The sequence below is a fragment of the Typopeltis vanoorti genome, chromosome 2 (genome assembly GCF_054136105.1).
Source record: "Typopeltis vanoorti isolate ZY-2024b chromosome 2, IOZ_Tvanoo_1.0, whole genome shotgun sequence".
Lineage (NCBI taxonomy): Eukaryota > Metazoa > Arthropoda > Arachnida > Uropygi > Thelyphonidae > Typopeltis > Typopeltis vanoorti.
Window position 1 is genome coordinate 148,192,160 of NC_143550.1, and position 14,488 is coordinate 148,206,647.

Here is a 14,488-nt window from a genome sequence, read left to right on the forward strand (position 1 = left end):
TCTGAGGCTTACCTCAATACAGGGGTCGAAACGTCAAGTGTTATTTTATTAATAATAAGTGCAATAATCATTTTAACGTGTTTTGATTCCCTAAATTTGAAAATATGAAAGAGGGGATAATGTACATCCTTGTCTGACAACAGATTTAATATCAAAGCATCTTCCTGTACTTCCTTCAATTCTAACTGCTGACTTACAACTCAAATAAAGACTAAGTATTGCTTGATATTATGCCGATTGATACATACAACTGTAGCATTTTGAATAGCTTCTCCCTTGGCACCTTGTCATATGCCTTTTCCAGATCTACAAAACTTAAATAAAGGTCTTTGTTATATTCCCACGATTTCTCAACTATTTGTCGTAAAGTTAAAATCTGATCCTGACAGCCTCTATTTGACCTCAATTCAGCTTATTCTTAATCAAGCTTCCTTTCCATGATCCTTCTCAATGTTTCTCAAGTATACTTGCTTCTACGAACAATATTTATGCAGCATAGAATAAGGTGACAGCAGTGTATGAATGATGTCTAAAAATGTGCGTTCATACATTCACGATTCAACAAAGCCAAATCTTTACAACAGATTGGTAACAGGACAGTGCTGCTAGCCAAAGAGTTGGAGGTTGACAATGAAGATGTAGAGGCATTAACTGAAATGCTGTAAAAAAAGAGCTGTCAAATGAAGATCTGACAGAGTTAGAAGCACAGAAATTTGCAGAAAAAAACTGAAGAATAAGAGGAAGTCGATTCCCAAAAAGGTTTGCTGGGAAAAATTGGTAGAGGCATTTGCCTGTAAATAACTCAGTTTGGTTGTTTGAGGAAATGGATCCCAGCATGGAGAGATTTAGCAAAGCAGAAGAATGATACATGATACAATTGCTTTATGCAGAAAAGAAAACCTGTGCAGACTAAGTTGGATGTAATGTACATATTTTTAAGGAAGCCCACTCCTGTTGTCACATATCCTATAAATTACAAAACTAGTCAGTAAGATGTTTATTGCATGGAAGGTGGTAGGAGCCTGGAATGCAATCTCTACCTGAGAGGGTAGAGAAAGTGCAAACAGTAGGAGTTTAGGAAATGGTAGGATAGACTTTGCAGTGACTAGTGTTGACCTCCCATGATGATGTGACTCCATGGAGGCCAAGATAATAATACTAAATCTGAAGATGAAGTCTTCTACAAGTTATGCATCTGGTGAACCACCAGATGCATAAATAAATGGTGCAAGCACCATTCTCAGAATGCTTTGTTGTAATTCCGACTAAAGAATTTGACTGCCTGGCCTCTCCTGATGAACTGTCCAATTAATAAAGCAACGTCTTTGGATAATTACTCTTGATCCATGTATTTCGTTATTATTTAACTGTTAAGTGCAGAGATGCAATACATATCCATGTTTCATTATTTATTCGAGTACAATACTGTATACAAAATCTTATCATTTGAACACTATTTCACTATAAATGAAGATTACAATTAACTAAAAGGTATAAAACAGACCTACACATTTCAGCATTCAGGCACATTGATTGTTAACATATCTTTATGGTTTGCAGTGATTTTCAAATTATGATGGGATTAGAAAGATGGGTTGATCAGCAGGCTATAATACTTATAACACTAAGTGATTAAGGAGAAAAATGTAGCCTGCTAATGTTTCTTAAAGAGTGGGAGGTTATACTCAATGGGAAAAAACAGTACGTGGGAGACTGTTTCAAAGAATAAAAGTGGATAGAGGGAAGGAAGATGTTCAAAAGTTAGTTTGGTGTGTTGAACGAATGGACTGGATTGTAATCCAATTGAACATGCCTGGGTTGCTTTAGGTAGGGCATTTCTGCTCGACTGGTGACACCACGATCGCTTCAAGAGCTCGAAATTGCTCTCACAGAAGAGTGGGAAAATATCCCACAAGAACTGTTTGATCATCTTATCCAGTCCATGCAATCAAGATGTACCACTGTTTTGGCTATTAAAAATTAACAAAAATTTGTTAATTAAAAATTAACAAATTAAAAATTTGTTAATTTTTAAAATTAACAATTAAAAATTAAAAATTAACAAAAGCATTTTTGGCTATTCTTGTTAAAATTATTTCATGCTAAAATGTATAATTTGTTAAATTTGTAATAAATATCAATTATTTAAACAATATCTCATCAATTACACCCTATCCATAAGTAAGAAATATTTATTCGTGTAGTTAATTATTTGCAGAAATTTATAATTATCACACAAAAACTAAAATATCCCTAATTGTTTTGAGCAGTATATTCTAATGGTTGGTTTGCTTGTTTTGTGGAGGATCAGAAGGGAACTATGTTATAAGTTGAAGACCAACTATATATACATATAAATGGGTATACATATATATTTTATTTATTATCCATCATAAATACCACTTCCTATACCAATGGATTAAAAAGTTGGGAATGTGTAACAAGCATGAATAATATGTAGTTTGGTAGTTATATGTAATTAGTAGGCGGGATCAGATAAGAAATTATGGCTGGATCAGAGAAAGAAGAGAAAAGAATGCCTAAAGAACAATTAGAGGAATTATGAAAAGATGGAAAACAACACTACATATGATGGCTTTAAAATAATAGGATGTTATAGGATAAGGAATGTAGAAGGTATCGATTATGAAAGGCATAGACAAAATAGTTAAGCAGGTAAAAATAGTGATAATGAGAGATTTTATAATATGGATTGGAAGGAGGAGATTGTGTAGGAAAACAGTGAATTTGAAGAGTTTGGTTTGCAGTGTGGTTTGCAAGGTTTTTAGTGTTAGATTTCGAGACATCTTCAAGAAATGTGAATGTGGTATCAATACTAATGCCATTATTATGAAGTAATGACTTGGGAGGTGGTCAATCAACAACAGTTTCTATCAAGAGTTGAATATATACACTATCTGATCAAAAGTATCCAGACACTCCTCTGTAATTTGTAAACTGACATCTACATGCAAATACAGGTGGGTATAAATACAGTCAAATTGTGATTTTTCAAGTTTATTTTCATGCATTCAGTAAGTGAATCTGATTAAGTGCTAGTTAAAAGACTCCCCCCCCCCTAGCATTATGGCAGAAGCAAAAAAACAAAGATTTATCTTTTCAAAAAAAGCAAAAGAATTTTGGAGTGTCAGGATAAGTTGCCCAAAATGAGTCAAGCATAGTGTGGCTGTACATTTAAAATTTTCACAACCACTCTTGTGCAAGGTATTAAAAAACAAATCAAACATTGAGACTTCAGTGCTTACTAATGAAAACATGATTGGAAGAATGTCAGATCTGGTAAGGATACTCAAGTTGAATCAGCATTAAAAATTTGGTTTAGTAATGTTCATGAAAGAATGCTTCGATTAATGGGCCTTTGATGCATCAAAAAGCAGAAGAAATGGCAGAAACAATGGGCAAAGAAAATTTCACCGCAACTGAGGGATGGTTTAACAGGTGGAAAAAGTGAGAGAATATTGTATACAAGCGTATTCATTGTGAAGAAAAAAGTGCAGATTTTTTATCAGCTGATGAGTGGATTATGACCAACTAGCCAAAAATTATTATTATTATTCAGGCCTCCATGGAGTCAAAAGACTCATCATGAGAGGTACTTTATAGGAAACACAAAGTCTATCATACCACTCCTTGACTGTCCCTGCTCTCACCACTATCAGGAAATGCATTCCACGGTTCAATCAACCTCCCTGCAAAAGAAACCATTCCTCACAGTTTCCTTTTGCAACTTCCAGGGATGGCCCCTTGTCATTGCTCCTTCCCACTGTTCCACCAAGTGAAAGAACTCCCCAGTGTCAACCCTGTAACTACCCCTCAACAGTTTAAAAGCCTCAATCATGTCAGCTCTTCTTCTATCTACCAAACTCTCCAGTCCACATTCCCTCAGCCGATCCTCACAGCTAACACTGTACAGTCCTGAAACCATCTTTGTTATCCGTCTCTGTACCCTTTCCACAGTTAATTTAACCCCTTCAAATCCTGGGGACCAAATTTTAGAATAACAGTAAGCGTGGCTGATTAGGATCTCATACAAGGGATTGGTAACTCTTATCTCTGCAGGTCAGCGTCCTTCTCAGTATTGAAGCAATTCTCTGGATTACCTTCACCAGCTTATCATGTGGCACCCATTCAAATGCCTTTGCAAAATCCAAAAAAATGGCAGTATATGCCTTTCCCTCATCAACTGCTCTTGTCACTTTATTATAAAAGGCAATCATATTACTAAAGCAAGAGCACCCCCTTAACAAATCCAGGTCAACTCTTACAGATAAGATTACCTTCATCTGCCCAATACTGTATATGGTCTCCCTCACTAATTTCTCCAAGATCTTAAAACTACTGATGAAACACAAACTGGCCTATAGTGAGACACATCCAGTCTGCTATCACCCTTATGCAATGGCACTATCTTACCTTCCTTCCATTCCTTGGGTACCTTTCCCATGGCCAGGGAGCTGTCAGTTCTTTAGCATATTCTCTCAAATTATTGCTGAATATTCTCTCAAGGATATTTACAATGCAGATCAAACAATACTCTATTTTAATGCAATGCCTGAGCATACTTATTTGTTTAAAAATGAAACTACTAAAGGATTTAAATCCTCAAAAGAGTGATTGAGAGTTCTCTGTTGTGCTAATATGAGAGGTGAGAAACGAGAGCTCCTAGTGATTGGAAAAAGTAAAAATCCTTGGTGTTTTAAAGGTGTTAAAAGTTTGCCTGTTGACTGCCATTCCAATCTAAGTGCTTGGATGACCGATACCATTTTCAACAATTAGTTAATTGGGATCTTAAAGCAAAAAAATTATCTTGTTAATAGACACCTGCACTGCACACACAATTTATTGTTAAACATCGAAGTAATCTTGAGTTCCAACACTGCATCGTTAATTCAATGATCATGTGACCAAGACATCATACCAGCTTTTAAAGCTTATTATCACAGGGAAGTTCATGGAAAATTATAGCTGAACTTGATTATATAAAAGAGCCATCTGATGCAAGTGCAACTGCAAAAAAGATTTTCCCTTCTCAATGCATTGCATTTGGTAGTAATGTCATGAAAGCAAGTCTCAAGAGAAGACTATTGAAAACTGCTTCCAAAAAGGTGAATTTTCTAAAACAAACTCTGAAACTTCTTACAAATGAAATTTTTGATAAAGCTCCCAAACTGTGTCAAAAGAAGAATTTGAAAATCGGTTGGATAATGATAACAACGTTGAAGTAGTGGCTACAATGACAGTGTCGGAAATATGTCAAGCTGCTTCTGATAAGAACTTTAAACTAGTAGAAGAAAGCAAACCTAATACAAGTATAGAAGAACAAATTTTAGAAGCTCCTCCAACCAATGCCCAGATGCAAGAAGCTCTACGAATACTTTGTTGCAGTGTGTCACATAGAGCAACTTCAAAAGGCATTACCAGTATGAGCAATTTCTACATGAAATACTACATTCAAACACACAACATACAACACTAGATAAGTTTTTAAAATAAATTTTATGTTGTTGCTTATTAAAAATTTGTTTATTGTTATAAACAAATTTTTAATAAGAAACGACATAAAATTTATTTTATGTTGCTGATCACCATTTGCATGACAAGTGATCACCGTTTAGTTTTGATTAGGATAAAATTGAATTTCATATTGAAAAGAACAACATGTAAGAAAGTTTTGAAGTGAATAAAAGTTGAGAAGCTCTCAGATGTGAACTGTAGACTAAAATACACAAAATGAGAGGGAGAAAAGGAACAAACCTTGGATATTCAGTGGCAAGCCCTGAAGAAAACACTGATTGATTCAGCAAGCGAGGCATATGGTAAGATTGTCTGCAAGGATAGAAAAATCACTCCATGTGGACACAGGAAGTTAAAGAGGCAATCAAGGAAAAAAAGAAAGCATATCAAAAGTTCCTGGCAAATAAGTCAGCTTGTACTCTTAGAGAATACAGAGACAAATGTAAGAAAGCTAAACAGTGTGTAAAACTAGCTAAACAAAAATCATGGGGAGAATTTGGTAAGAACATAAAAAATAAATATCAAGAAGGTGACAAGATATTATGGAGATTGTTGAAGAAGCTCAGAAATGGCTGTAAAAGGAATCAGAGATGATAAAAGTTACATGAAAATAGGAGAAAAATATATCCTTGAAGAATGGAGTAATTACTTCAAAAATTGCTAAATGAAACAAGCAATGATCATAGCACAGTGGTAAAAAAAAAAAAAATCAACAGCCATGCAGTCTGGAATACATATCAATACTTGAAGTAGAAAAAGCCATCAAAGCCTGAAATGTGGAAAGGCAGCAGGAGTAGATGATATTCGACCAGAAATGCTCAAGTATGGAGATATAAAAATCATCCAGTGGCTGCACTGCATAGTTCAAAAGGTCTGGACAGAGAGAAGAATGGAGTAGAACTCTCATAGTACCCATATATATAAAATAAAAAGGGAAATAAAAGTGAATGCCAGAATTACAGAGGAATTTCATTACTGAGTGTTCCTGGTAAGATATATGCAAGTATACTTGAGAAACAGTTGAGAAGGATTGTGGAAAAGAAGCATGCTGAAGAACAAGCTGAATTCAGGCCAAATAGAGGCTCTTAGGATCAGATTTTGCCTTTACGACAGATAGTTGAGAAATCATGGGAATATAACAAAGATCTGCATTTAAGTTTTGTAGATCTGGAAAAGGCGTATGCAAGATGCCAAGAGAGAAGCTATTCGAAACACTACAGTTATATGGTGTCAATGGGGCATTATATCAAGCAATACTTAGTCTTTATTTGAGTGGTAAGTCAGCAGTTAGAATTGAAGTACAGGAAGATGGTTTAATGTTAAATCTGGTGTCAAACAGGGATGTACTTTATCCCCTCTGTTATTCATTATCTATATGGATCACATTATGAAGGAGAGCTGTATTAAATCTGATATCAAATTGGAGATGTTAATCTCAGTTCTTTGCTTTATTTGGTTGATGCTATACTTCGAAATAAATCTGCTACAAGTCTGCAAGATTCCCTGACTAAATTGAATAACTGTTGTAATAGATATGGTATGAAGGTCAGCAATAACAAGACAAAGACAATGAAAATAGGCAGAAATATTGAAAATATCAACTGCACTGTGAATGCAGAACCTATAGAGTAAGTAAAACATTTCAGCTACTTAGGCACGATTTTTTTATATTTATTTTTTTATATTTTTTCATATAGAAGAAGAAAAATTGCCAAAACACTAAATTAGCTGTATACAAGACAGTGTTCAAACCCATTTTAATTTATGGATCTGAGAGCTGGGTCAGAAGTAAAACGCTTGACCAAAGACTAGAGACCACAGATATGAGAGTCCTGAGAAAGATTAGGGTTATGAACAGATGGCATCAATGGCAATATCATATTAAAAACGTGGATATTAGGAAAGAACTTGACATTATTTGCATCCAGGAATGCATTAACAGAATGGCAGAGAAAAGATTAGCAAAAGAAGTGGTTTCTGCCAGGTTGGCAGGAAAAAGACCCAAAGGAAGACAAAGATAAAATGGATTGATACAGTAAAAAGTGCCTTAGAAGCAGACACGTCGTGAGGAATTTTGGTGGCTATGGCCAAGAAAGAAAATTGTGCCGTTCTAAAATAAAAACTTTAAAAATCTCAATTTTTGCGCCTATGGCAGGGGCCACATTGGCCATAGGCTCACTACGCCTCTGCTTAGAAGACAGAAATATAAGACCTGATAATATTAGAGTCTTGACAGGTGACAGATTGATTTGGAGGAAAATTGTAGATAGGAAATTAGTAATGATGTAAATTTTTCATGTAGTACTATCATATCCTGCATCCCTTGAGGGTATATCAAAGTAATTTAATGATGATGATGATTTTAACAATAAATTAAATAAAGTTCATAACAATAAACTGAAATAAATGATGCAATTGCTTATATCCTTTGCTTAATGTTATCAACTGGCTATTGTTATTGAAAAGCAGCTGCCCCAAAGTGATCACAATAAGTGGCATCTATTATTATTAATCAGGCCTCCATGGAGTCAAAAGACTCATCGAAGGAGGGCCCCCCCCCCAGGAAAAACAAAGTCCATCACACCACTCCCCAAACGCACCGACCACCCCTACTCTCACCACTCCATCAGGCAACGCATTCCATGGCTCAACCACCCTCATGCGAAGAAACCATTCCTCAGCCTCTTTCTCACAGTTTTCTTTCATAACTTCCAGGGATGGTCCCTTGTCATGACTTCTTCCCACTGTTCAACCAAGTGAAAAAACTCCCCAGTGTCAACCCTGTAACCACCTCTCAACAGTTTAAAAGTCTCAATCATATCAATCCTCCTTCTTCTGTCCACCAAACTCTGCAGTCCACACTCCCTCAGTCGATCCTCATAACTGACATTGTACAGTCCCGACACCATCTTTGTTATCTGCCTTTGTACTCTTTCCACAGTTAATTTATCCCCTTCAAATTCTGGGGACCAGATCTGAGAACAATAGTCCAAGTGTGGTCTGATCAGAGTCCTACACAACGGAATGACAATCATTTCACATCCGCAGGTCAGCATCCCTCTCATTACAGCAGCAATCCTCTGTGCCACCCCCACCACCCCTGCAATATGTCCCCTAAACTCCAGGCCTCCATCAATCATCACTATTGTGTACACACACACACACACACACACACACACACACACACTCAGAGATGACCTATGTTGCATTTCAAACAGCATGCATGCCAAATAGACAATGATTTCATCAACAGGGTTTTTACTTTCGTTTTTTCACTAGAGGTCAGGCCAGTAAAATAATGATTGATCAAATGATTGTCTCTTTGGCATACTGTTTGAAATGTAATACAGCTTGTCACTGTATATGTATAATCCAGATGACATTAATATGAAGGTCGAAACATCGAGAGATTAAAGTAATTAATTAATAAAAAAAATAAGTAATAAAAAAAACGTGTATTCTTGCACTTGCTCTATTATATTATTATTATTACATGACATCCCCAAAGAGCCATCGTGGGAGGGCACTCTACTCCACACATCTAACCATCTCCCCTACTACGCACAACTACCATTAACTGCCCATCACCACTACCACCATTATTTTTTGTTTGTAAACCGTGTTCTAAATATTAATGCCTATTGTTATTTGTTTTTTTGTTATTATTTCAAACATACTGCTTTGCTCATATGTAAAGATACTAGCAGTTCCTTTTTCATATACCGTATTTTTCAATAGCTAATGCGCACCCCAAACGTTTTCATCACTCCTTTTGACGTATAGATAACGTGCATGCGCCAACTAGCAGTAGAGTTAGGAAGTACAGACAGAGGATGGAGGAATTCTTTAAAAGCATGTGTGTTGCTAGTAGCAGTGTTCGATTATTCCGTACATCCTGTTTTAAAATATTTCATAAAGTAAATCATTATTTGTTTATATTTTATTAGATATGAATTACCCATGGAAGACAGAAGTACTTCTCGGAGAAAATCCTACAGAGCGCAGTTCAAGTGGCAGAAGTAGCAAAGGAAAAAGGGAATCGAATGAAGCTGGTAGATTGTTCAGTGTTGGAGAAAGTAGAATGGCGAAAGGCTGAAACAGTCCCGAAATGTTTACATATGAGGAAACGTGCTATGAGGTTTAGAAGGTGCTTGTGGCCAACCACAGAAAAAAAACTGTTTGATTGGGTTGTTAGCGAAAGAGCTAAAGGTATGAGAATATCTACTCAGTGTGTTGCAGGAATCTAAAAGAATTGCACAAAACAATAATATAAAGGATTTCAAGGCCTACCCATCTTGGGTTTTTGGATTTATGAAGAGAAACAATTTAAGTGTGTGCTCCTCCACTAGTGGTGGACAAAATTGGCCGTGTGACTGGGAAGAGAAAATAGCTAAATTTCGTTTGTTCCTGAGAGAAAACTTGTGTCGGGTTTATGCTTGTCACTTTGGGAACATGAATGAGGTTCTCGTAAGTTTTGACATGCCTAGTTCTAGGACTGTGAATATAAAGGGAGCAAAATAGGTTTCAGTTGCTACAATAGGGTACGAAGTTAAAACAATTGTAAGTATTCCAAATTGGCCGTCATTCTAGGTGGTTTAACAAAAAACTCCAACTCCTTGATCTTGCAGTAAATAAACCATTCAAAGACCATTTGCAGGCAAAGTGGGAAGACTATATGATGAATGGCATCCATGAATATAACAAAACAGGACAGATAAAAAGAACGTCATATAAAGATATAGTTACGCAGATTGTAGCAAGTTGAGCTGCTGTAAGTGAAAACTGTGTTAGAAATGGTTTCATTAAAGCACAAGGGAATGCAGTGGTGTCCAATGACAATGATTATGAAGCTGAAGAAATACCAAATGAAATTCTTAATGCAATTGATTCTTTCAATATTGAGTCTGATGAAGAATTTTTTGGATTTGAATACTGTAATGTTCAATAAATATCAAGACGGGCATCATCCGGCCATAAAAAAAAACCATGCCAAAACCAATGATGAAATGTTGGATAACAGAGAAAGGACCACGGCTAGGGCGTCCCCCGTAAGCGACGCGCAGTTCTGCCGCTCGAGGAGGGATAAAGTGACAGAGGATCTTAGGGAGAAAGGATGGAGTCCAAAGGATGCCCTGGACCAGAGAACTTGGAAGAGGAAGGTTAAAGATCGGTGCACCGACCCCATTTAACATGGGATAAGGCATAGTGAAAGAAGAAGAAGAATACTTCTACCTTAGTTTTGTTATTATATTTGATTTACCTCTCATACCTTTCAAATGTGTACCGCACATGTTCATTTTTAATGAATTTAGACTTTTTTTGTATAGATAATGCACGCATTATTATTATTACTATTCGTGACACCTCCAAGGAGTTTGAAGACTCATCGTAGGAGGACACCCACTGTAGAACTCTCCGTCTCCACCACTACCGAGCCAATACTACCAATTAACTACATCAGCAGCATCTACCCGTCTATCGAAAAATACGGTATTTTGTTTATTAGCTGTAGATAATTTTGCCTTACTCCATTTTCTTCGTTGTTATTAGGACGGTTTTTCAACTGAATCAAAGGTTTATATATATATGTAGAAAGTATTTTACCTTGGGTATAATAAATGTTAAAGACATATATATATATATATATATATATATATATATATATGTTAAAGATGCCAAGCTATTTTAAACCTGGTTTTACTCCATTTCCCAAGTAAGCAAACAGACAAATAAGTCAAGTTTGCACCTGCACGTATTGCAAGTCTAGGTGACCTGCAAAGTAGTGCAAGTCTAGGCAACTCATGGTAAAGGTGGGAAATAAAAAACTTTCTACACACACACACACACACACACATATATATATACATATATGTATGACGATTCATTGACTCGGTTGAAATACATATTGTAAAATAGAGTTGAATGACTTAAACCGAGAGTTAGGTAAAAAAAAAGGGGGTTTAATAATAAAACAAGACTAGTTTCGGCTTATAACAGCCTTCATCAGGTGACGTTATAAAAGAAAAGAAAAACACTAAACACTGAAGGTTAAAAAAAACTATGAACAACATAGAGAGTCTGTATACATAATTAGCATGAAAACGTTGTAGTTGTATTTAAAGCTGTTCTTTCGTTTGTTGCATTGTTGGGAGAGTGCGTGCTTGCAGCATCACGTGAACACCAGTACATGATTAGAGCTGAATGACTATCTGGGAGGTTGTAGCTCAAGTTATTATTTAGATGTTCAGGGTTGAGGATGATTTCCCTAGATTCTATGATTTTTCTCTCCAATTCATCATGGCAATGAAAGATGTTAGTAGAGCTGTCCAAGCAGACTGTATGACCTGGTTTTCATCATTAGAATCAGCCGAGAAAAGGATATGGCTTGATAAGGCACTGGCTCTTGTAAGCAATGTCCCTCCATACGTAATTCAATAGATTTGTCTGTCTGGCCAAAATAAGGAATATCACAATCACACCATATTTTGTATACACCAGGATATTTAAGATGATGATGATGACAAGGTTTTGGGTGGCTTATTAAAGAGCGAATTTTTGGAAGTAGAGTGAACAAAGTTCTGATATTGTATTTTCTTAGAACCTTGGCTAATTTTTGTGAAACTGAACTTATGTAAAGAATAGAGATATATTGCCTTTAAATGTATGTATTTCTTCTGTGTGATGACTAAGAGGATTAAGAAGGAATTTTTCAATAATTCTTTCAGAATATCCATTAAGTATGAAAGTAGACTATATATATAGTCTATAAAATCTAAGTACAACAGTAGGTAGTACTGTTTGCATTTTTCTCTTAGGTGAATCATATGGAATACTGTGCTCAAATTTTGTTACCTAGTTTTCATCATGATGAAAATTCTGAACAAGGTCCAGAGAGGAATAACTAAGGCAATATCAAGACTCTGGAATGGGAATAGGGAGGGAGAGATTAAGGAAAGGGAAATTGGAGTTTACAGAATAGGCAAAAAAGAGATATGATTGTGGCAATTTAGTGATGGGATTTTCTTCTTCACCCACAGGTGCCACTAAGGCACTACAAAGTTGACAGTCCTGACAATTTTATCAAGTTCTCCAGTACCATACAATCAAACCCAATGGTTTAGTTCCTGCTTCACTAAGTTACAAAAAAATGATATTTGTCTGAATTATGACTAAAGAAACCTGCACCTACAAAGCCAGTATAGTCAGTTATTGCAGAGTAAAAAAACTTACATTTCTGAGGTATGTGTGTGGGGATCCTCTGCAATATTCATGTAAAACCAAATAATTTACCTCCAAATGAAATGTCCATATAAAAGTTCCTTGTATCCTGAATAGGAATCTGAATCTAGATCTTTCCAACCAAGGGACAAAGGTACCATTATCCTCACAAATTCATTGCAGAAAAAGACCTATGAAAAATAACAATTTATTTAGCTGAAATCAGGTAGCAGATCCACTTTTTGACCTTGGATTCAATCCTGAGATGCCATGATTTTCCCTCTTGTAAAACTCCTTTTTCATTCTGTAACACATACATAAAGAACATGCATCCTAAAGACACAGCAAATTGTGATTAGCAAATCATTATATATAGGTTTCTATTGAGTCAAAATTACTTAGTTGATAGGCCATTAAGCCTAACATGTTGAGGGGTTTTTTTTGGGGGGGGTAGAATTTTTTAATCAATTCTTGTTGCATTAATACCATATCTAATTTTTTTTTTATTAAAATTTCAAGCTTTTATTATCGCTAATAAAGCACACAGCTTTTTTTTTTGTTTAACCAGAAATTCGCATTATTCAAATGTAATTTCGTGAAGATAAAAACAACTGTCTCCACCTCGCTTATAGAAGCGGTCGCTGCTAAAATCTGGATGGTTTTTAGCAAATTTTAGTAAATCTTGTAACACTAGATGATAGAACAAGGTACACTTTCTTGAACTCATTAAATTTTCATTTTACAGTAAAAAAAACAACTGTCGAGCAAAACAGAAAATATGTTGTAAGCATGCAAACACATATTAACAAGACAGAAGTGGAAAATTAATATAAAACAAGCTTATTAAATCGTGCCAGCTAACGGCTGTAACAGTTAGTTCACTTACTTGATTTCATTTGTTTTTGAAACGCTAACATCATTCTGTACATAAACCAGTAACCATATTCAGTAAGTTTTTTCAGAAAAAGACTGGCAGTGACACTTCATAAACGTGTGCATACCAAGTGAAAACCTTCATGAAATAATATGTAAACATTTTTAGTCAAAAGTGAAGACAGGTGTGAAAGTTTTCACTAAATACACAGTCATTTCAAAGTAAATACACGAACACCACGACTTCAGCTATAATCAAATCTAACGTGAGTATCCATTCAAAAGAAATACAAGAAACAATAATTTTATTTTGTTCTCTACAAAGTCATTTCTAGCATTTGTAATTAGTGAACGAGAAAAAATAACATTCGTAAATAAGACAATAGTGACACCGAAAAAGTCACTTTACTTGACGCGAACATTGGATATATTGACAGTTCTTTACAGCGCCATACTGAGGAATAAAATTACCCACGTGACTTAATATTTTGGTAAAGGTTTTATTATAATTTCTTTTATTAATATTTCTAACCATTACAAAAATGTTTTTAGCTAGTCAGTTATGCTAATAATGCATACTTGAATAAATCTAGTTTATGTGACGTTTCAACAAATTGTAGTGCTCTAAAGGTGCCCGGATGTGTCATGGCGTTGGATCAAGTGACCGAAGTTGTATTCTTGTAAATGGTCCAAATATCCCTTGACACTCTTTTCACTTGGGGAGAATAATCTGCATTACATATTTTAATCTTATTAGCATTAATGGTAATGCATGCAAGGAAACTTCCAAGGCTCAATGATGGGTACGGTTTTGCACAATTGCCCATTCTAATTGTTTGTAGGCCTATCTTTTTATGTATTA

At 35.5% G+C, this 14,488-nt stretch overlaps 2 protein-coding genes across 3 annotated transcripts in view; one reads left to right on the top strand and one right to left on the bottom strand.

Annotated features, from left to right (window-relative positions):
* metro (membrane palmitoylated protein 7-like protein metro) overlaps positions 1 to 14,017 on the bottom strand; it is a 456,631-nt gene extending 442,614 nt beyond the window's left edge. The window contains exon 1 of the mRNA XM_090408766.1: positions 13,640 to 14,017. The gene's annotated coding sequence lies outside the window, so the exon portion shown is untranslated. The remainder of the gene's footprint in view (positions 1 to 13,639) is intronic.
* A 257-nt stretch (positions 14,018 to 14,274) lies between these two features.
* The window catches only part of wcy (WW domain-containing adapter protein with coiled-coil wacky), a 257,173-nt gene continuing 256,959 nt past the window's right edge, over positions 14,275 to 14,488 (top strand). The window contains exon 1 of one of the 2 annotated variants that reach the window (XM_090413481.1): positions 14,275 to 14,429. In XM_090413481.1, the coding sequence (XP_090269607.1) occupies positions 14,389 to 14,429 (41 nt within the window). In that variant the 5' untranslated portion in view covers positions 14,275 to 14,388. The remainder of the gene's footprint in view (positions 14,430 to 14,488) is intronic. The other variant, XM_090413500.1, reaches the window with a different exon arrangement.